This window comes from Phascolarctos cinereus, unplaced genomic scaffold (assembly GCF_003287225.1).
Source record: "Phascolarctos cinereus isolate Bilbo 61053 unplaced genomic scaffold, phaCin_HiC Scaffold_726;HRSCAF=1367, whole genome shotgun sequence".
Taxonomy (NCBI): Eukaryota; Metazoa; Chordata; class Mammalia; order Diprotodontia; family Phascolarctidae; genus Phascolarctos; species Phascolarctos cinereus.
Genome location: NW_027556098.1, coordinates 121285564 through 121308541, shown reverse-complemented (window position 1 = coordinate 121308541; position 22978 = coordinate 121285564). Strand labels below are relative to the sequence as shown.

The 22978-nt window shown below is 41.7% G+C and overlaps 1 protein-coding gene across 1 annotated transcript in view; it reads left to right on the top strand.

Annotated features, from left to right (window-relative positions):
- SLCO2A1 (solute carrier organic anion transporter family member 2A1) overlaps nt 1–10882 on the top strand; it is a 153336-nt gene extending 142454 nt beyond the window's left edge. The window contains exons 13-14 of the mRNA XM_020986077.2: nt 5734–5857; nt 9227–10882. Coding sequence (XP_020841736.1) covers nt 5734–5857; nt 9227–9347 — 245 coding nt within the window. The 3' untranslated portion in view covers nt 9348–10882. The remainder of the gene's footprint in view (nt 1–5733; nt 5858–9226) is intronic.
- The last annotated feature ends 12096 nt before the right edge of the window (nt 10883–22978 follow it).

Genomic DNA, 22978 nt, shown 5'->3' with positions numbered 1-22978 from the left:
TGGAAGTTATATAGCTACAGATATAGTCATCATTTTCAGAATGTTAAGAATGCCTGTATGCAGTTAGACTATTGGCTTAACAAGAGCAAGATTCAAAATCAACCCCAAAATAGGAGAAAAGATAAATATGAAAAGAAATGACTGCATGAAATTGTTCCAACTATCTTTTAAAATGAATCCTCATCTATGAAAAACTGGAAATGGATACAAGCAAAGACATTGACTCTGTCATCATTCCCTTGATAAATTTAACAGTGACCATGATGAAGAGGAGAAAAATATTCAAAGACTTCCTTAGTAAACACAACAATAAAAACAGAACAAAAAAAAGCTTCTTCCTGCATACAGACATGATAGCTAAAGTATAAACTCCTTTTCAAAACATCAAGAAAGAAGAATACAGAAAATCACAGATTTCTTGAACTGACCAAAGTTGGGAATGGAGCAAATCAAACAAGACTCCCATGCCAATCAGTAGTGGAACCTAATCAGTAAAGAGCCCCAGCCTAGACAAGATGGGGAGATGAAGCTACTGCATGAATGAATGAATGAACGAATGAATGAATGAATAAAAGGTTGTTGGTGGGTTGTTTTTTTTTAAGATTACAACCATTTGCTTACAATACAGTGAAAAGGAGTTGAGGAGAAAAGAGACTTTAAGAGAACTTGGCATGTGGGCTAGCTAGATTAGATTATCTTTTGGTATATTACACTGGAAAAGAAGAGTACAAACAGTCATGAAATCAAATAATTCTGCCAGCACTTCTACGTTGATATAATCTCATTGGCAACAAGAGTGGAACCATCACATTTGGACTTGCAGAGATTGATCTGTACCTGATGTACCATGTAAAGAAGTGACAGGGACACTTAGGGAGTATAAAGTGGGGCAGAATGACTGGATTTGAAGTGTGCTGGAAGTCACACAATTGAAAAAACTGCACAGGTCAATTTTCAAGATTATCTCAAAGAGAGGAAGATTCCAAAAGGATGTAAAAGATTGAATGGGGGAGGAGAGCAGGGGGGTAAGTTCTCCTTCTAATCTCTAGAAAAAGCTTTATGCAAATGACATGTGCATTGAGGGTACTTTGATGAAAACTGTAGAAGGGATGGGCAGGGCTTTTGCCAAGTTCTGTGGAAAACCACTTTTTAGTGACACTGTTGACCAAAAGATACAGAGAATATAAGACTGATGTTATTTATCAATTTTAAGAAATTATTTGATTTGGTAGAGCAAAATGTTGCTTTGAAGGCTCCCTTCAGGCCTTCATGTATCTGATATATATATGAGCATATATATATATATCTTATGTATATATAAGAAATGTACAAGATTGCATGGAAGATGCAGCTAAGAACAAACTTTGTCCAGTGATGAACTGAGCATTGATTGAATCATGATAGATTTGTGTTGGTGGAAGGCGCATATACCCATGTATACCCATCTCAATAAATTAACAGATCTTTCTTTGAAAGACGATGAGGTTTCTAGCCTGGTGTGTCAGTCAGTACATTTTTATTAAGCACCTACTGTCACCAGGCACTGTACTAGACAGTGAGTATACAAAAAAATAAAAGTCAAAAGAAAGTTCGTGCCCTTGAGGACCCTACAATCTCATGGGAGAGTCAACATGCAAACAACCATGTGCAAATAAGCTATACACAGGGTAAATAAGAAATAATAAAAGGAAGGCACTAGGATTTAGGGGAATTGGGAGTTGGGGCTTGAAGAAAGCTGGAGAAGCCAGGAGGCAGAGGTGAGTTGGGACATTTATATGGAGATGTTCTGTAGGCAAACTAGATGTGAAGGATTGGAACAGAGGTGAGTGTTTAGAGCTGGAGATGGAGATTTAGGTATCTTTAGCATGTCATCAACATAAAGATGGTATTGAGATCTTAGAAATATATTCAGAGAAGGAATATGGAGAAAAATGGCTGAAGACTGAGGATACCCATAGCTACCCTAGGAAGATACTTGCAGGTAATGGAAGAAAGTAGAGGCACAAGTAAAGTTGACAGAAAGGAATGATCAGAGAGAAGAGGAAAACCAGGAAGTATTGAATTGTGGGAAACAAAGAAAGATCAATAGATAAATGGTCATGGATATGAGCAGACAGTTTTCAAAAGAAGATGGAAGACAGGTAAACTCTCAATGATTATTACGTGGAATAATTATATGGAAATAATTATTATAGAACAACTTTCTGGAAAATACTTTAAATCACTCATAATTAGAGAAATGCAAATTAAAACAACTCCAAGATTCCACCTTATAGCTATCAGTCTGGCAAAGATGACAAAAGAAGAAAATGATGAATGTTGGAGGGGTTGTGGGAAAACAGGTATGCCAGCATTCTGTTAGCAAAGGTATGAATTAGTCAAGACATTCTGGAAAACAATTTGAACTATGCCCAGAAGTATGTATACTCTATATCACTGCTAGGGTCATACATCAAAAGAAGAAAAAAAATCAAAGAAAGAAAACAAAGGGGGGAGAGTATTTTGACTGGGTGGAGGAGGGTGGCCACATTATCAAGTGATAATTCATAGGATCATAGACTTAAGGCTAGAAGAGGTCTTAGAGGACACTTAATCCAAAAGTGTCAAACTCACAGCCCACAAAACTCCTAAGTACAGTCCAAACCAGATTAAAATGTAATTGGGAAATGTTTAACAACAACATAGATAATGCTAAGCCAATATGCCACCCACAAATCTGTTTCTGTTTGAGTCTGACACCATTGATCTAGTCCTACGTCCTCTTTTTACATATATGAAAACTAAGGCTTATTAATAAATAATTTGCCCCAAGTCACAGAGGTAGTAAGTGGCAGAGCAGATATTCAATCCCAGGTGCTTTCTACTCTTCCTACTGTACCACGAGGAGAATAAAGTGTGAGAAAGACCCTATAGATTTAATAAGAAGGTCACTTTTAAGCTTTAAAAAAGTAGTTAGGATAGAAGTAAGGGTGGGAAAGATTGAGGTTGCATCTAGTTAAGAAAAGAATGAATGGATTGAAAGTGGATGCAATGGGTGTAGACCACATAGGTTCAAGAAGTTTAGGAGTGAAAAGCTATAAGGTATCAAATCAATTCAATTCAAGAAACATTTATTAAGTGCCTACTATATGTAAGACTCTGACCTGAGTGCTGGAAATTTTCAAAGCTAGAGACCTGGATATGCTTGAAGACATAGAGGTGCCCCTGCAGAGAAAGAAGCTGAAGATTCTAGGGGAGGGGCTACTTAGGGGAATGAGGTCCTGGGGCAAGTAGAAGGTATGGGGTCTAGAGTGAAGAGGTTAGTTATAGAGTAGAAAGAAACCTTCTGCTCTAACTCTGGAAGGAAAGAGGAGAGGATTAATACAGGGCTAATGAGAGGAGGGAGGTATTTGAGGGAGTTTGGACCAGATGGTCTCAATGTTTTCTGAAAAGTAGAAGGTGAAATATTTTATGAGATTAACAGGAGGACCATATAAGGCAATATCTTCAAAGATCAGAAGAAAGGCAAAGATAGGACTACTTAAGGAGAATAGGAAGGAAAGAACATCCTTTTTAGGACTTGTTGGGAAAATAGGACGTATTAGGGATGGTTATGGCTAGAGGCAGTGTTAGGGAATCCAGGATTCTTTCTGCATCATCACACTGCTGTGGTCTTCTCCTCTTTGGTCTGGTGGGTCAGTTAGGTCCCTTTTACCTTATCAGACCGAGGTAAAATGCACATTGTACATGGTTTGGAGTCAAAAGAACCATCAGAACAGTAGAAGACCTGCTTTCATTCAATTAAACTTTATCCAAAAACTCCCTGTGGAGATTGAAGCTTTCCATTCTTGACATAGCTTAAAAGGCAGCTTAAATATGAGCTAAATAAGTCAGGTCCTTGCTACCTCCAGTGAACTTGAAAAAAATGACCTTTTCTGTGGCTACAAGCATTTGGAAAGTTTGTTTTTTTATGGTTTTTTTCCCCTAAATTGAGCTCAGATAACTCAAAGTGGCCAAAGTTATAAAGTTCAGGCTTGGCAGGATTGTACTCATCACCAAAGAATGCAACTTGGGTCTAATATATAAAAAATGCTTCGTATTTTTAAACTTGGGCAGGTTTAAAATTACTTCCCAGTGCATGCTGACAGAAATTTTTCCCATCTGGACTTAGTTTCACATGGAGCAAGGTAGAGATAATGACTCTTTATTCTTGCTAATTTCGCTCTCCCAGAAATATGGTGGGGAGTATGATAATGTTGGGAAGGGCCAGAGAGAAGAATGAGCTTCTTGTTAATTCACTTAAATATCAGTCACAAAGCAGCTTTCTCCAATTACATCTGATTTATTTAGTTATGTTTAGTACAGGGGTGGGGAACCTTCAGGCCTTGAGGTCACATGTGGCCCTCTAGGTCTTCAAGTACAGCCCTTAGACTGAATCCAAGGTTTGTCCTGGTCAGGACAACTCAACAGAACCCTAGGTCCTCGGACTGGACATAACCGTATAACTGTCTCAGTACTATATCTTTTAAAGGATACCAATTTGCATGTCATTTCATCATTACTAAAAGGAAAGATAAAGTATTTTCTGTATTCTTAAAAATTTGGCCACAGTTTCCCATTATCGCAAGTTTCTAGCTTTATTCTGAGTTGGACACAGTTTGTGTAATTCTGATCACTGAATTAACTAACCAAAGTTACCTCAATTGTCATCTGGCTGCAAAATCAATTAAAATTTCTTAAGTACCTGCTATATGCCAGCCACCGTGCTAGGTCCTGAGTATACAAAGAGAAGTACAATAGTCTCTTGCCTTCAAGGAGCCTACATTCTATTGGGGAAAACAATATGTACACATGCACGTATATAAAAAATGTAGGGTGTCCCAAAAGTCCTAGTGCAGTTTTAAGTTTATTACTTTACTGTTGATATGGGGTATCCCAAAAGCCTTAGTGTAAAAACTGCCCACCCACCCCCCCAGCAAAAAATAACTGCACTAAGACTTTTGGGACACCCTGTATCTACAGCCTAAATACAAAGTCATTCTCCAGTGTAGAATTATGGGGAAAGCATTGGATCAAGAGAACAAGAGACATGGGTTCTGGCTGGGTAAGTCATTTTTCATTTTCTGAGCCTCAGTTTACTCATCTGTAAAATGAGAGAGTTAGCCTAAATGATTTCTGAGGTCAAAGTCTGAGATTCGAAGTTGATGAATTCTGTGGTCTTTTTTACACCCCTGGCACCCCTTAGACACCCCAGTGGCCATCAGTAAAAGAGGGAAACAAGGTCTTGTCCCCTTCCCAGTCTTTCAGGGAAGTTCCCACAACAGGTATAGGAAGGCTTCCGAAAGGGTTTGATCTTCTAGCCAGAAAGGATCTGTGCAAATCCCATTTGTTAAAAGTGTGGCTTTTAACAATGTTTCCAAATCTCTCAAATGGTACTTAACCCAACTTCCATGATTCATTGTGTGTTGAATGGATATGTCCCTGGTCTGTTTCTCTCTTCTGTTGCAAGAGGAATCCACGCTTCATGAAAAGATATTTGTCTTTAAAGAAATTCCCTTGGGGAACAGAGCCATTTTGTGATGGGATTTCTGCCCTCTTTCCCTTTAAAAAAAAAATGTACCACAAGGTAAGCACAACATTTGGAAGTCCCCTGGGAGAGCCTGGGGCTGCCAAGATTCCTTACGTCTTGCAACAAACATTGAACCTGGCATTTTCTGATATTCTGAATCTTTTGTCCTTCCTTGTCGCCTGTAGCCTGGTTGCCCTCTCCAGCCCTGTACGGCCTTACTATTGATTACTCCTGTATCCGGTGGAACACGTTGTGCTCAGGGAAGAAAGGGTCCTGCGCTTATTATGACAACGACTCTCTTCGCAACAGGTGACAAAAGTGGAGGGATGCCTATACTAATGGTGTGGGAAGGATTTTTCCACATGTGCCCATTACAAATCTGCAGGTAGAGGGTGGGAAGGGAATAAGCATTTATATAGCACCTACTATATGCTGGGCAGTGTGCTAAGCTCTTTACAAATATTATCTCAGGCGATCCTCACAACAACCTTATGTTATGATCCCTATTTTATAGTTGAGGAAACTGAGGCAGACAGAGGGTAAGTGATTTGCCCAGGGTCACACAGCTAGTAACTATCTGAGGTCAAATTTGAACGCAGGTCTTCCTGACTCCAGGCCCAATGCTCTATCCACTGCACCATCAGCAGCAGTAGGCCTAAAGAAAATGAATCTGCCTTTGCTTGTTTTTTTGTTTTGGGTTTTGGGTTAGGGTTCAGAGAAGGGAGGGAAGGATTATAGGCTCATAAATTTATAGCTGGAAGGGCCTCTAAAGGCCATCCAGACAATACCCCTCATTTTACAGGTGAGGAAACAGACTGAGAGAGATTAGGTGACTTACCCAAGGTCACACTGCTAGTACGTTTGAGATGAGATTTGAACTCAAGTCTTCTTTACTCTATGCCATAGGTAAAAGGAGATGGGAGAAAGGAGGAGGTGAGGGAGTATGTACCTTGAAAGTAGCATTGTAGAAGCAGGCTCATTTGGAAAGAAAAAATCTATGCATGTAGGGGTGCGTAAGAACATCCTAGTGACATGGAGAAGCTAATGCTAATCTCTTCACACCTCAAAACTATGTTTGCCCTGTGCGCAAAACTAGCTAAGGCGTCCCCAACGTACCACCCACTTTAAAAAAATTTCCCCTTTTTCGTTTGAACAAATACTATTTTTGTTGTCGTCCAGTCATGTCTGAGTTTTTGTGATCCAATTTGAGGTTTTCTTGGCAAAGATTCTAGAGTGGTTTGCTATTTCCTTCTTCAGCTCATTTTACAGATGAAGAAACTGAGTCAAAAAAGGTTAAGTGACTTGCTCAGGGTCACACAGGTAATACGTGTTTGAGGCCAGATTTGAACTCAGGAACTTGAACATTTCTGACTCCAAGTTCTGTGCGCTATTCACTGAACCACCTAGCTGCCCTAAATAAAACATTTATTAAGTGTTTATAATGTGCAAAGTTAAGACAGCCCCTTCTCTCAAAAATCTCACATTCTAGTGCAGAGACTAGGGGAAGTTTCAGCTGTAAGTCAGATGAAAAAGTCCCATTGTCTTTGGGGTTCAGAGAAGGGAGGAAAGGATTATAGCATCATAGATTTAGACCTGGAAAGGACCTCCGAGTCCATCTGCCCCAACACCCTTCACTTTACAGTTGAGGAGCAGTGGATAGGGTATAGTGGCAAAGAAGAAGGCCATGCCTTTTTTAAAATGTAATTTTAACTGATAAAATCATATCTGTTTCTGATATCAACCATGTGATAGTGTCAGAGACTTTGGTGGCAAGAGACTTCTTTTCTGGGTCTTCAGTAGCTGTGGCCAGAGTCTCTGTAAGAGCAGGTGCCAGGCTACATTTCCACAGAGACTGCTTCCCAGGATGATGGCAGGAAGCATTGATGTTCCCAAGGCTCCATCAGGGTCTGAGGAAATATGATAGTCACGATGGTGGTGGTGGTGGTGGTGGCTTGACTTGCCTGGCACATTCTGTCTCCTGCGTCTCCCTCAAGATGCCTTGCTGCTTCAGCTAGGCTGGCTAGCTGCCCTGGAAGAGGGAAATTGTTGGCAGCTGGTGGGGATGGCTGGTCCCTTCTTCCCAGAAGTTGCTTCCCTTGATGATGGTAGTAAGGGTTTAGCTGGAAGCAGGACCAGTGGTCGGGGAGGAGATGGGGAAGAGTTGCTGCCATTCCTGGGGGTCTGGTGCCAATCTGCCTATTGGTGCCAGTTGGTCAACAACTGTTGGTGGTGGTGATAAGAAAGGTGTGGCCCTTCTCCACAACGATCTCTCCCCTTAATCAGTATATTGCTGCCCTCCAACTTCATTTCCCTCACTGAGGGCCACAAGGGACTCTAAAGGGAAGTGGGGAGGAGAGTTAGGGGGCTAAAATGAGGTAGCCCCATGATCCTATGATCCTAAGTTTCAGGGTCAAGAGCAAAAGATGCAGGGCAAAATACCTCTTCCTCTTTGGAATCTGAGATAATCATAAAAAATTCACTGATCTCAGGATCATTTGTGATACTGGATTACTTCTCTCCACATAAGCCTGGCCTGTGGACCAGAGTCTTCTGCTGTCCTCTAGAGCTTTTTTTCTTTCTAGGCGATTGGAGTTAAGTGACTTGCCCAGGGTTGTACAGCTAGTAAGGGTCAAGTGTTTGGTATGAGGCAGGATTTGAACTCAGGTTCTCCTGACTTCAGGGCCGGTGCTCTATCCACTGCGCCACCTAGCTGCTCCTCTCTACAGCTTTCTTGCATTGTCTACTTAGCTCTAGCCTTCTATGGGGACTGTGAGGTACATTAGAAAAGAGTTTCGTATTTGGAGTCAGAGGACTGAGATTTAAATCTAGACAGCTTGGTGGTACAGTGGAAAGAATAAGGACTCGGAATCACAAAGTCCTGAGTTCCTATCTGGCCTCAGATACTTGCTATGTGACACTGTGTAAACCCAGTGGGGGAAAACTTGCAGCTACATGTGGCCTCAACGCGGCAAGTTCCCCACCCCGATTTAACCTTTTCCATACCCAAGCTTCAATTTCTTCATCTGTAAAATGGGAATATGACGCATACCTTCCAGGTTTGCTGTCAGGATAAGATGAGATATTTGTAAAGTGTTTTGTAAACCTTAGAGTGCTATAGAAATACTATGATGATGATGATGATGATGATGATGTCACTTAACCTCTGGAAGCCTCAGTTTCTCCATCTGTAAACCGGAAATAATAATGGCACCTACTTCCCAGTTTGCTGTCAGGATACGATGAGATATTTGTAAAATATTTCGTAAATCTTAAAGTGCTACAGAAATACTATGATGATAATGATGAGGTTGATGGTGATGACATCACTTAACCTCTGAGAGCCTCACTTTCTTCACCTGCAAAATGATCTACCTTACAGAGCTGTTGTGAGCATCAAGTAAGATAACATACTTTGCAAACTCTAAAAGTCAATATGGGTGCTAGTGTAATGCCAGTGTTGCCACTTTCTACCTAAGTGACTGATTGAACCCTTCTGACCCTCAGTTTCTTTAACTGTGAAATGAGAAGTTTGGATTAAATGTCCTCTATGGTGCTTTCCAGTTCGAAATCTATGATGAGCGTCTCCTACACCTCAGACCTCCTGGAACTAAAGAAAGGGACTTTCCATAAAAGCTGAGAGCCTTTCCCTATAATGCCCATTCTCTTTTCTCTTGGCAGTTATCTGGGACTGCAGATGGGCTACAAAGCCCTAGGTTTACTGCTGCTCATCTTCATCAGCTGGAGGGTGAAGAAAAATAAAGAATATAACGTACAGGAAAAAGCATCTGGGCTGATTTAGCATTCCTCGTTTAGCCCAGCTATGACCTCCAGAAGAACTGGACTCCGACATGCCTCTGTCTCCCAACCCCAGCCCCCCAAAACTGGTATTTACTAAAGTTAACAAATAGTTTTCCTTTTTTGTAACTGGGAAGGAGAGGAGAAAAACTGACCTTTTTTACTTTTTCAAAAACTTGCTCTACTTAACTGAACTCCGTAAATGTGTATCTGATCTGTACTACCATATAACCCTTGGCCAAGGATTTTCCAGCTTCCATGGAATGTGGAGCCAAGGGCTAGCCCCTTATTCAGAACTCTGACCTCAATAGAGTGTCTTGTCAACTTCTCAGGATCTGACAAGGACTCTCTACTTAGGGCATTCCAATGTCCAGAGAAATAGAGCTTGGGCCCCCAAAGAAGGGAATTGCAACATAAGGCACAGTTGGAGACTCTAACCACCCAGGATACAGAACACTGACCTTCCTTCTGGGACATGGGCCAGGGACCATGTGGAGAAATACAGAGTGGTTATTTCCTTTTCTAAAAGAGATAAAGAAAGGAATATGTTGATTTTTTTTTTGCAAGTAGTTTCTTGGGACTTTATACTTTGGCTGTTGTAGGTGCTTGGGACACACTATGTCCAAAGACTGGAAAGAGAAAAGATGCTGTATTGAGATAGGGACAATGGACAGAGCTAGGAGCAAGTGGGCACAGAGTGGCTGATGCCAGACCCTCTCATCTTCAGAAAATTCTGGAGTCTCTACTGCCTAATGGAGCCATTCTTGGTGACTTTCCACTCTTAGCCAACCCGACCAGGAGCCCAAGAAGGAAATGTGACCTCCCTCAGAAATTTTGGCCCCGAAGTGCCTCTAATAATCTCTAATAGAGGTCATTTTTGAAACTGGCATGAGATGGACCTCATGCTAGTCATTTGTCCATCATCGTTCTCACTGATGGAAGGCAGCAAAAGCACGGATAATCCTCCATGATGGATTGTCTAATTATGAAGAGTCAATGTCAAGGCTAATTTTATATTTGTATGGTTTTGCTTGTATTTGATTTTCTGGGAATTCACCTCAAGCCAAAGAACGAGGCCCTGTTGTGGTGAAGAGATGAAGTGGAGCAGGAAAGCTGTCTGATTTCCCTGTCCTGCCCTCCTTCACCTGACACTTCAGTTCATTCCAATCCTACTTTCCTTTGGAAGAAGCGGCTCCTCCTCTAGCGTGAGAGGAGAAAGGAGAATGCTTTCATAAAGCAACCCGCTTCATCAGAGCTACGCCTTTTCAAGTCTTCTTTGGACCAGGGCAGCAAGCTGAATCCACAAAGGGTTCTCTTCCCATCAGGCTGCATTGAAAAATGAAGAAAGAAATGGAGCAAATGTGAGATGTTAATGAATCGAGTGATCAGTTTGAGGGCTAGTAACCTCAAAAGACAGTAGCCTTAAAGGAAAAGTTTGCCCCCCCAAACTGTAATATACATATGTCACCCTCACTGGCATTGGGAGTTGACTGTACTTATCTTCAAGTATATTTGTAATTATAAACATGTTTAAAACCACGTCTATCCTGTTCCTATTGTGCAGAATTGGAAGGCTTCTTACTAGATATGAGCATGAGAGAAGTAAATACTCCAAGTTAGATATAGAGACTTAGAATTAGGATAGAAGGGGTTCTTTCAATATCACCAACAAAAATACTTATTAGGTGCCTAAAAGTTGCAGGATACTGTGTTAGGCATCCATGAGTGTCTTTCTGCCCTTAAGTTAATAAAATGTCGGCTTCTGTTCCCAAAATGTTACCTCTTCTCCTCCACTCCTGTACTCCCATCAGCCGCTTTCTGCAATGCTTCTTCATACTCAGATTGGAGAACTAAGGTCATAGCTGCAAGAGTGGGACGAGGAGGTGACACACTGCCCCACTTGGGAATACTTGGGTCTCACCTTGGTATTTCTCTACACATGCACTGTGGTCTCATCCAGCTGCTTACATTTCTATGTGCCCCTTAAGTATTGCTGGGATCTCATTAGTACAAAATGTCTGAATATGGTCCAGCTAGGAAAGCATTATCTCTTCCTTTTCTTTTCCCTGAGATCTCAACTACTTATTACAGCCTCAAATGGGCCCTTTCAATGACCACGTCCAGTGCTTGTTTCCCTGGGCAGGAGACAAATAATCAGCATATGAGCATATAGAATGTTCATGGCATTGGGCCTCACATTTTTTTTCCCATCTATTAGACGAGAGGGTTGGAAGAAAAGCTCTCTGAGGTCCCTTCCAACTTTGTCTTCTGATCCATCATATCTTGCTTCTGGATTGGGCTTCTTATCAATGTTGTGGACAGGAAGATATTCCAACTCCCTATTGAGCAGTAAATATTCTTCTTGATTCAGGATGTCCCTACCCATCTACTGTCTGTAAATGCATATTCTTCCCCCACCCCTTCCACCTCTTAAGGCTCTTTATTGAGTTTATATTTGATATTCAATAGATGAATGGGCATGGGAGAGGAAAGGATGAGAAGCACAGACACCATTAACAAAGAGCACTGCCTCTGGGGTCAGAGAACCTGGGTACAAATTCCACCCCTGACATTAATACTTATGAGGCCTTTGAACCTCCCTGGGCCTGCATCTCCTTATTTATAAAATGAGAGGTTTGGACTGAAGCCCCTTCCAGCTCTATGACCGTAGGGTCCTAGACAACCTCCCTGCCATGTGGAGAGGGCTAGAGAGAGAAGCAACTATGACTATGGAAAAATCATACTGTCAAAATGTCACTGGCAAAATCTCACCACATAGTACTATCACCACCTGGGACCCAGATGCTCCCTTGGGTGGTATTATTTCCATTTAGTGGTCTGAATACAAACTGTAACATTTGGCATCCTTGTACATGTTATAGGGAAATGAAGGTATCTCCAAAAGTAGAAAGGCAGGAACTAAACATTTATTAAATGCTGGTGCCAGGCATTGTGCTAAGTGCTTCACAAATATTATCTAATTATGATAAGAACTAACATTTATATAGTGCTTACTATGTATCAGGCACTGTGCTAAGTGCCTTACAATTATTAATCCCATTCACAAAAACCATGGGAAGGGGGTGCTATTATTACCCTCACTTTACAGAGGAAGAAACTGAGGCAAAAAGAGGTTAAGTGACTTGCCCAGGGTCACACAATTAGTGTTTGTGGCTGGATTTGAATTCAAGCCTTCCTGACTCCAAGCCCCTCTGTACCTCAATGCCTCCAAGTCAGGGAATCTATTCCTATCTTCTAAACAGATTTTCCAAACAGGTTCTAAATAATCCTGATGAGGCACCCACCAGCACATTGAACTGAGTGCCATACTAATGGAAATCAAGCAGGAACCCTTCCAGACCAACAAATGAATGTCAGTTTCATTGTCAAAGATTTCTAGTTCTTGTCCCCATGAGAAACAGAAAAACCTTTTAACTCTTACTTTGCACACATCGTTAATTTAAAAAAAAGCCTTTTAACTCTTTGCTCTCACCCCACCATTCTAACACGTTGGGGTACAGAGTAGAAGCCATAGATTTAGGGGATGGTAATTGGCTCTGCAGATAACCTCAGTTTTTCTGCTGCAATTTAACTTAACTCCCTCATGTGCTGCTGTTAGCTGATAAAGAAAACAGCTAACTACTGAAAAAACTGGTAGCAAGGTCCCCTTCACCTTACCGTTATGGTGCCAGGATGACCACTTGTCGCTGTTTTATTGTTAGTTACTTAATGTGTTACCCTGTTCATAGCATTCTAGGCATCTTCTGAAGGTAACGAAAGATGGGCATAAATTCCATTTGGGTTTTATTGGACCTAATTTCCATCATATGAATGAGTTTACATCATAGGGTAATGTCAGTGTCCTTGACAGAGAGTAAAAGCAATAATAGGACAATAGTTGCTTATAAGTTGCCACGGGAGCTTGTAGAATGCATCCCTACCTAATCTCTCTGTAAAATGGGTATAATAAACATACCTCACAAGAATGTTGTGAAAATAAAGGGAGATAATAAAGGTGATGTCATTTGTTGGAGGTAAGAGGAGAGAAAACACTTCCCCAGCTTTGGAATAAAATGCTTATTAAGGCAAGGACTGTAATATCTCACTTATCTAGAATTCAGCCAACTGGCAACTTCACTATCTTATCCATAAAGCATTCATGGAATAGGATGTAAGTTTAAAAAGAAAAAGCTCAAGTGCTACCAAAATTAATGACTGTGCAATGAAGTCCACTCCCTTTACTCGGATAACGTTTCCTCAGAACCCCGCTTTCAGACAATTTACTCAAACTTTACACTTAGTTCTAATAAGCTTGGTCATCTAATTTCCAAGGTGATAGCAGGTGGGAAAAAAAAGCAGCAAATTACAAGGGAGGAGAGTGGACTGTTACAGGTAGGTCAGCTGGTAGGAATGTGAATAATAATAGCTAGCATTTTTATAGCACTTTAAAGTTTGTAAGTTGCTTTACAAATATTTCATTTGGTCCTCACAACAACTCTGGAAGTCAGGTACTGTTATTATTCTCATTTTACAGTTGAGGAAACTGAGGCAGGCTGAAGTTAAGTGACTTACCCAAGGTCATATAGCTAGTAAGTGTCTGAGGCCAGATTTGAACTCAGATCTCCCTGACTCCAGGTCTTGGGCAGGGAATAAACAGAAAACTAAAAAGCAGCAGCCTAGGTATATTTTAGAAGCAAACAGCTTCCTCTCTATCCACTCTCTCCCCCATGGTCCTTAAGGGCATTTTGTATTAGAACCCAATTCACCAATTAATATTCATAATAATGACCCTGAGCCATTAAGCAAAAGTTGAAATAGATTTAGCACTCTCTGTTTAAGAAGACAAGCATGTCTGTAATATAGTGTAGAAAAATTCCCATCCAGAATTAAAATGAAAACCCTCTGGTCCTCCTAAGCATTGAGACATCCAGAAAACTTGGCTATCCAAAGCAACTCAATGCCCAGGGAGTTCTAGATAACTTGAGATTTTCACAATCTAATTATTCTCAGTGAGCGGTTGCCCAGGTGATCAGAAATAATTGAAATCCATAACTCATCCAAATACCTCAGCATAGCCCTGAGCACATAGTAGGCTCTCGGTGTTTGTTGACTGATCAGTTGATCCTTTGTCAAAAATTTGAAACTCCTTCCCAAAGCTTTGACCACTACTACATATGACGAAGCAATAACATTGATTTGAGTTTCATTCCCTACAGTCATCTGGAAATGTCTCCAAGAGTTTCAAATAGGATGGGGAAAAGGCAGTGGGGATGTAAGAAAAATGACTTCCAGCTAGGGAAATTAGTTTCCTGGATGCCTTTTCTCAGGAACGGGTATGGCTAGAAAATCCTGGTAAGAAAGACATCCTATTGAGATTGAGATGGGAAACCTTTCTCTCTTGGGGAAAAAAAATAATTAAGCACTACACAAGTGTAAAGGAATTTATTCTACACTCAGTTATTTTGGTTTGTTAAAACTTTTTCAAGAGAAATATAAGATGTTCCATTCACTAGCTTTTTAATTAATAAATGAGGACATGAAACACTTTTTGGGAGTTAGGTTTCAGGAACTTAGATAAATTGTCATACTAGGTTGAACTAAAGCATTTGTAGAATAACATATAATCCACATGGATAGTAATCACTCATATCAGAAAGACACAGAGACGTGTATAATTACTTCTCTGCCACTTAGAGGGTGACCATCTTAACTTGGCCAGTGGAAACAAAGCTGTAAGTTTAATAGGTCCCAGAAAGGTGACTCTGTGCAGACAATAGCCCAATAAATAGTCATATGGCCCACAGCTATTAAAGGTCATGTAATTGTACTTTGGGTGGACAAAGGGAATTGGATTTTGTAATCTAGGGGGTGGGCAATCCCCAAAACCTTTGAATGCACCAACCATGAATAAGTCACAAAAGGTTAAACACAGGGGTTAATAGAATTCTTTTGGAGTCAGGGGATACACTCTTAAAAAATATGGCTAAACACAGGAGTTGACAGAATCCTTTATGAATCGAGGATATACTCTATTAAAGTCCATTAGTTACTCTTGCTATCTTTTATCTACATGTCTCCTTCCTCTGGGTAAAAGGGGCCTAATCTAATTGGTTTATGTCACTGTCTAATCAATAAAATAATGGATAATATTAAGATTTCAACACTTCAAGAATTTGTACTTTGATTGATATGGCTACACCTTCCACTGATGTGGAGCCCAAGCTTTTTCTGTCTTAGTAGATGACTTAAAAAGATACTAATTACAAAAACCCCCATTACCCAGAGGCCAACATGGTAATAAGCTTGGCTAGGCTGTTCCTTGGACAACAGGTGTGCAATGCATGACTGGTGTCAAATAGTCATGTCACTTAACCCTGTTTGCTTCAGTTTTCTTATCTGTAAAAGAAGAAAATGATAAACCACTCCAGTATCTTGGCCAAGAAAACTCCAAATGGGGTCACAAAGAGTCAGACATGACTGAAGAACAAAATCATTGATTATAATCAGTGACAGGAAACAGAAGAAGGAAAAGGGAAGGATAATGAGAGGAAAAAAAGACATTAAAAGAGAAGAAATAGACATAGGACAGAGGGAGAAAGGAAAAGGTAAAGGATGCAGAAGGAATCTTAGATGTGTCCAAGAGCAATCCTCTCATTTTCCCTCTTTCCCAGATAGGGAAAGGATTTAGTCATAAAGAGATTAAGTGGCAAGTCAAGATTCAAACACAGATCTCACAATTCCAAGGTCAGCATATATCCTTCCCACCATGCCTCCTAGTCTCCCCAGTAAGTCCTTGGGCTCCTTCTAGGAAAGTGATGAGCTTTGGTGCTGAGTTCTCTGAGTGAGGGGGAGTGAAGGCAGAGGCCATAGGAAGCCCCTTCTCAGCCTGGAGGTGGGAAGGGAGCCCCAGGCTCAGAGAAGCAGGCTCTCGTCCTGCCCTGTTAGGAAAGTCTGCTGAGTTGGGGTGGATGAACTTGGAAAGCAAGGACATCCCAGAAGGATGCTTCTTTTCCCACTCACCTGCTTGTCCTGAGTCATGAGATCGGGAGCTGTGTTCAGGAATGTCCTTGTCTAAGAAGACCATGTTTCAAAAACTTTACTGAAAGAGCCTGGGAGGGAGACCTAGGGTGTTGTCCCGGCTCTGTTACTAATTCTGGTCCTCTGTTTTCTCCTCCATAAAATAAAGGGATCAGACAAGGGGGGGAGGGAGGATCTCATCTATCTCTGTGGTCAACAAATCCATGGTATTTGGAGGCAGCTAGGTGGTGAAGTGGTTAGAGCACCAGCCCTGGAGTCAGAAGGACCTGAGTTCAAATCCAAACTTGGATGCTTACTAGATAGCTGGCAAGTCAATTAACCCCATTGGTTAACAACAACACAACTCAAAAAGTCCATAGCATATGAATCCCACTGGACTCCACCTAAGTTCATGCTCAAATTCAGTAAGAGTTAAATGAACCTTCCTTTGTGAACTAGATCCCTAAAGTTCTTTCAGGCTCTAATATCATCTCATGATATTTTCAGTTATCAAGGGGTTGATTTCAACCTCCGCCCCCCTTTGATATAGGGATTACCATTCCACCCCCAACCCCCTAAACAAGTTTCTTAGGGGCTAAGTGTGAAAAAACAATTAACCTTATTTAGCACCTAGTTACCAAGAATAATTAATTAAAGTAGTAAGACACCATATGGTCTGCTTCCTCTCTCCCGGAGCCCCTTCTGCTAGCCTTGTGGTATCCCCAGGTTTCTGCCCATGGGACTGTTATCCTGGGATCTCAAGCAAAGGAAGACGCGTTTGCCCTGCCTGCCCCCTACCCCTGTCCTGTGGGGTGGGGGTGGGGTCCACCCTCCACCCTCCACTGTAAGGGAGGAGGCCGCCCAGGTTGCTTGCCTGCCCCGTGGTTTACTGTGTTTGCTTCAGAGGCAAAAAGTCCTAGTTACGGTTCTGCCTCTCCCTCCTCAGATTATCTTGTGTTACACTTATCTGTGCATAGGTCTCATGACCCAGGTGGAATTTAAGCTGGTCGGGGTAAGGGGCTTTTGTTTTTGTCCAGGCATTGACCCACCCACTCTGTTCTAGTGGATTGGGAAAAGCCTTGGGTTTGGAGTTAGGGAGGGATGGGTTTAAATGAATCTAAGTAGGTTAGAACAGGGAAGTAACAGAGGCAAAGGGTGCGACAGTGGAGTGGGTACCTCTGGCCCTTGAGTGCTGAATTTGGAGTCACTGGATCTGATTTCAAATCCTGCCTCTGCTGTTTACATCCTGTGTGACCTTGACAAGTCTATTCAACAGCTTTAGGTCTCAGTTTCCTTATCAGTGTGGCAGGTAGGTGGCGCCATAGTGCACAGAACCATCACCCAGAGTGAGGAAAACTCATCTTCCTGAGTACAAATCTGGCCTTAGACACGTACTAGCTGTGTGACCTTGGGCAAGTCATTTAACCCTGTTTGCCTCAGTTTCCTTATCTGTAAAATGAGCTGGAGAAGGAAATGGCAAACCACTGCAGTATCTCTGCCAAAAAAAACCCAAATGGGGTCATGAAGAGTCAGACATGACTGAAATGATACAGCAAAATTCCTCCTCAGTAAAATTGAAGATTTGGATTAAATATCCTCTAAGCTCCCTTTTAGCTTTAAATTGGTGCTCCTCTATGGCTTTCTTCCTGTCACTCCCACCATTCTCTCTTAAATAGCTTCAGATGGCCATTGGCCATTGTGGAGATGAAGAAGGAAGAAAAATAAGAAAACCCATTAAATCCGTTCATTCTTGGATCCCCCTCTCAGATCTTGCTTCCTTCCACACCAGAGCCTCAGCCAAACTCTTTACCATCCCCAGCCTCCATCCTCCTTCCTTCCTTCCTTCCTTCCTTCCTTCCTTCCTTCCTTCCTTCCTTCCTTCCTTCCTTCCTTCCTTCCTTCCTTCCTTCCTTCCTTCCTTCCCAAACTCTCAGCTCTAGCTCCTTACCACCCTCTCCCCAACTGGTATCCTTCCCCCTCCTCCGCCATCCCCAGTTCTGTGGCGTATGATGATTCAGTTCCACTACTGCAATGTAGTGGTAGCACTGGATGTGGGGTGAAGGGGAATCTGGGTTCAAATCCTATCACTGCCACTTTCTATGTGATGGTGGGCCAGTCACTTAAATTTTCTGTGCCTCAGTTTCCTAATCCAATAAGAACTAAGATAATCTTTAAGGTCCTTTCTAAGCGAAAATTCTATGATCCTAGTGACAACAGCTTTATATAACATTATAATGATTTTGTCATAATAACCCCATGAGTTGGATAGGACAGGCATCTCTCTCCCCTCCCCCCAACCATTTTGATGGTAGATGAAGAAAAAGAAGAGGCAGCCAGGGACTTGAGGTCTAGTCTCAAAGTCACACAGGCAAACATGTATTCCAGTTGCCATGTGCATGCAGTCACCATCAGTGCCAGGGGTGGTGACAACTCCTCTTCATAGCATCCTGGAGGTCTAAGGGAGATCTGTGGTTGGCTCTGACCCCAACAGAGACACTTCATGGAAGGAAGGAGGAAAGAAGAAGGAGCTTTTCTCCTCTTTCCCTCAGTTGACCAAGGGAATAGCTCCTCCTGGCTCATGAAAGTCCTCTTTAACACCTTCTCCTCCACTCAAAGGGACCAGGTACCAACTAGCCTCTGGTCACTCATGTCCAAGGCAAAGGGCCAAAGCCTATTCACCTACTGGAAGGGCTCAGAATGCAAACCCATCTCCGCATATTCTATGGAATGGCCCTTGTTACTTAATGGACTTGTTCCAGGTCACACAGTAAGTATTAGAATTACTTGAGAGGCAGCATATTATTGTGAAGGGGCATTGATCTTGGAGCCAAGAAGACTTGGGTTCATGTTCTACCACAGACATTTACTAGCTGCATGACCCTGGGCAAGTCACTTAAATACTCTCTGCCTCAGTTTCCTCATATGCAAAATGAAAAGGGTTGGACTTAATGTTCCTCCAGCTCTAAATCTAGGATTTTATTCTGAACAAGGATTTGAATTCAGTCTTCTGGACTCCAAAACCACTATTCTTTCCTATTAGCCAGACTTTAAGCTGTAATTCAGCACCAGATGAGTTAAACTGGATTGTAGGGGTCAGTTAGGAACCTGATCACTTCATATAACAGTATTGTTATAAGAACGTGCTGACTGAGTTCCAAAGAACTGACTTACACATGAACTTTTGGATGAAAGCCCATTTATAAGTCAGGGCCTGCCTTATACCTCCACCCCCAAACCATTACACAATTGAAGAGAAACTGGAAATGGTTAACAGACCATTCCTGCTCTCTCCCAAGTTAATTAAAATGAAGCATGACCTCTACTCCATGTAAGCTATCCCAGATGGTGGCCTGGTAGACTTTCAATGTTACCCAGGGCAAGACTTCATGTTGTCTCTTGGAAACCTATCCCAGGCCTTAACCTAAATCCTTCTCACCATAGCTTTAGCTCATGTTCTTTTTTTCATCTGCTTACTAGCCTTCAAATGAAGACTTTTCCTTTGCTTAATGAATACTTTCAAGCCTGCCCTTCTATTCCCTCTTTGCACCTTGTAAAACAAAGCCAGTGTGGTACTACAAAGAGCAAATCTGGTACCTGAAGGAGGCATTAGTATAGCAGAAAGAGAAGGGACAGTGGGCTTCAAACCCTGTCTTAGATGTGTATTGCCTATATGATCTCAGACAAATCACTCAATCTCCAAAGCCCCAGTTTTTTTCTCTGTAAAATAAAAAGGGTTAGACTAGACCAGGGGTGGGAAGCATGTGGCCTCATGTGGCCCTCTAGGTCCTCAGGTGTGGTCCTTTGATTGAATCCAAACTTCACAGAACAAAAGTTTGACTTCAGTCAAAATGCCAAATATGAGGACCTAGGGCCATATGTAGCCTGGAGGCTGCAGGTCCCCCACCTGATAATTTTCAGAGTCCCTGTGACTCAGAGATTTCTAATCTGGAGGTTTCTGATCTTGTTTTTAAAAAATGATAACTGTATTTCTCTCTCTCTCTCTCTCTCTCTCTCTCTCTCTCTCTCTCTCTCTCTCTCTCTCTCTCTCTCTCTCTCTCTGAGGCAATCAGGGTTAAGTACTTTCCTAGGGTCACACAGCTATTACACATCTGAGGTCATATTTGAACTCAAATCCTCCTGACCTTAGGGCTGGTGCTCTCTCCACTGTGCCACCTAACTGCCTGATAATTATATTGTTTGTAACCCTTTGTGTTTTATGCATTTAAAAACTATTCTGACAAATATACCAGACTGCCAACGGGGTTTATAATATTAAAAAAAAATGTTAAGACTCCCTAGTTTAAATGGAAGTAGTGTAGAAGTCAATGTGGGTTGGTAAATGATTGTGGAGTCAAAGGATTTGGATGCCTACTCTGCCTTTGATACTTTACTACCTTGTGATGCTGGGCAAAGCCTAGGCTTCACTTGGTTTCAGTTTTTTTTTGTTGTTGTTTAGTCATTTTCAGTCACATCCAGCTCTTCATGACCCCATTTGAGGTTTTCTTGGCGAAGATTTTGGAGTGGTTTTCCATTTCCTTCTCCAGCTCATTTTACAAATGAGGAAACTGAGGCTGTTTGGGTGAAGTGACTTGGCCAGGGTCAGACAGCTTGTAAATGAATGAGGTCAGTTTGCTCATCTGTAAAATAAAGGGGTTGGATTAGATGGTCTCTGAGATCCTTTTCTGCGGTCAGTTCAATAGCATGTTTCCAGTTTCCTCTAAAATCTGCCACTAGATGGCAGGATTTACTTTGCTAAGGATCCTCTCATCCTCTTGTCTCTGAATATCACTAAGCAGGAATTTGAAGGTCATTTCTAAAGCAGTTTCTTGTGCTAATTCTAGTTCATCAGACCCCCAAAGCAGTAAGAAGCATCCCTGGGAAGATCTGAAAGGGGGATTGCTTCCATCCCAGGCCTACTAATGAGGACTCTTATTGCACTGTAGGAATATCTGCACAGAGTAAGACCAACTCAGAGTTGTTAGATAGCAACAGCCTTCATATTAGTAACAGCTGCCATTTCTAGCTAGCACTTCAAGGTTGGCAAAACACTTTGCATGTATTTGATCTTTATAACAGCCCTGTGAGGTAGGTACAGTAGCTATTGTTGTCCCCTAATTAAATTGAGGTCCCCATTATTGAAATGAGATCCAGAGGTGAAATCACTTGCCCATAATCATGCAATTATAAACCAATCAATAAGCATTAATTAAGTGCTTGCTATATGCCAGCCACTGTGCTAAGGGCTGAGGGTACAAAAATAGGGAAAAGACTGTACCTGCCTCCAGGGAGCTTACAGTCAGAGATTTGAACCCGGATGTCTCTTTTCTGGTCTAGCAGTCCTTTCATTACTGCGGACTTTCACAAGACCACCAGTCTTCACAGTTAATATCACTATAAAGTTGTAGTGACAGAAAAGCAAATGGTTTCTCTCTAGTAAGAGAATCATGATGCCATCCAGTTTCCCTCCAATCTGATATGCCCCCAGAGGCTGAGCCACTCCTCTGTCTCCTCTCCCCCCAGCATGCTGCATGGTTTGTCTTCTTTCCAGGCTACGGGAGGAAAGAGCAAAACCCACCATCAAAACCTTCTCCCAAAAGGCAGCCACTTCTTTTCACTTTTCTTCCTTCTTCTAGATCAGGGATTCTTAAACTGAGGGACTATGGACTTTTCTGAAAAAAAGAATTTTTTTGATGACTGTATTTCAATATAATTGATTTCCATTGCAATCCTGTATATTTTATTTTATGCATTTAAAAACATTCTTCTGAGAAGTGTGTATAGACTGATTCACCAGGCTGCCCAAGGGATTCTGTGATCCTATAAAGGTGAAGAACCTCTGGGCTAGATTTCCTTTGAGGTCAGCAGCAGCAAGACCCCCAGAACCCCACCTTTTACTTACTGCCCAAATCTAGTCTATCCCTCTCACCCTGGACAGATCCACTGACTCCCTGAGCTCCACAGCCTTGACTCTCTATTATAGATAGGAGAATTAACTGGCTCTAAAGGCAGGAGACCTGAGTTCAAATCATACCCTTAGTGCCTATTTTCTTGTGTGTTCTCTAAGGGTAGTCTATTCACTTCTCTGCATTTCAGTCTTCTCCTCTCTAAAATGAAGGAGTTGGACTAGCTGGGTGGGCATGTTGGTAAATCTTTAATAACTGGATCTCCATAGACAAAATGCACCTTTTTTTGCTTCTTTTTTTTTTTTGGTGAGGCAATTGGGGTTAAATCATTTGCCCAGGGTCACACAGCTAGTAAGTGTCAAGTGTCTGCAGCTGGATTTGAATTCAGGTTCTCCTGACTCCAAGGCCAGAGCTCTATCCATTGTGCCACCTAGCTGCCCCAACACAATGCACTTTTAAGTTTGACCTGCCTTATTAACTTTTTCTCCATCACTTTAAGTCTAGACAATCAACCAAGCTCTGATTTGTAGTTTACTGATTTCTGAGGTGTAAATGTTCACACTAAATTTTTAAAAATTCATCTATTTTTACCTTTAAAATTTTGATTTTCAAATCCTCTCTCTCTATCCAGTCCCTCCCCCATCCATTGAGAAGGCAAGCAATATGACAACCCTATATACATGTGAAGTCATGCAAAACATATTTCCATATTACC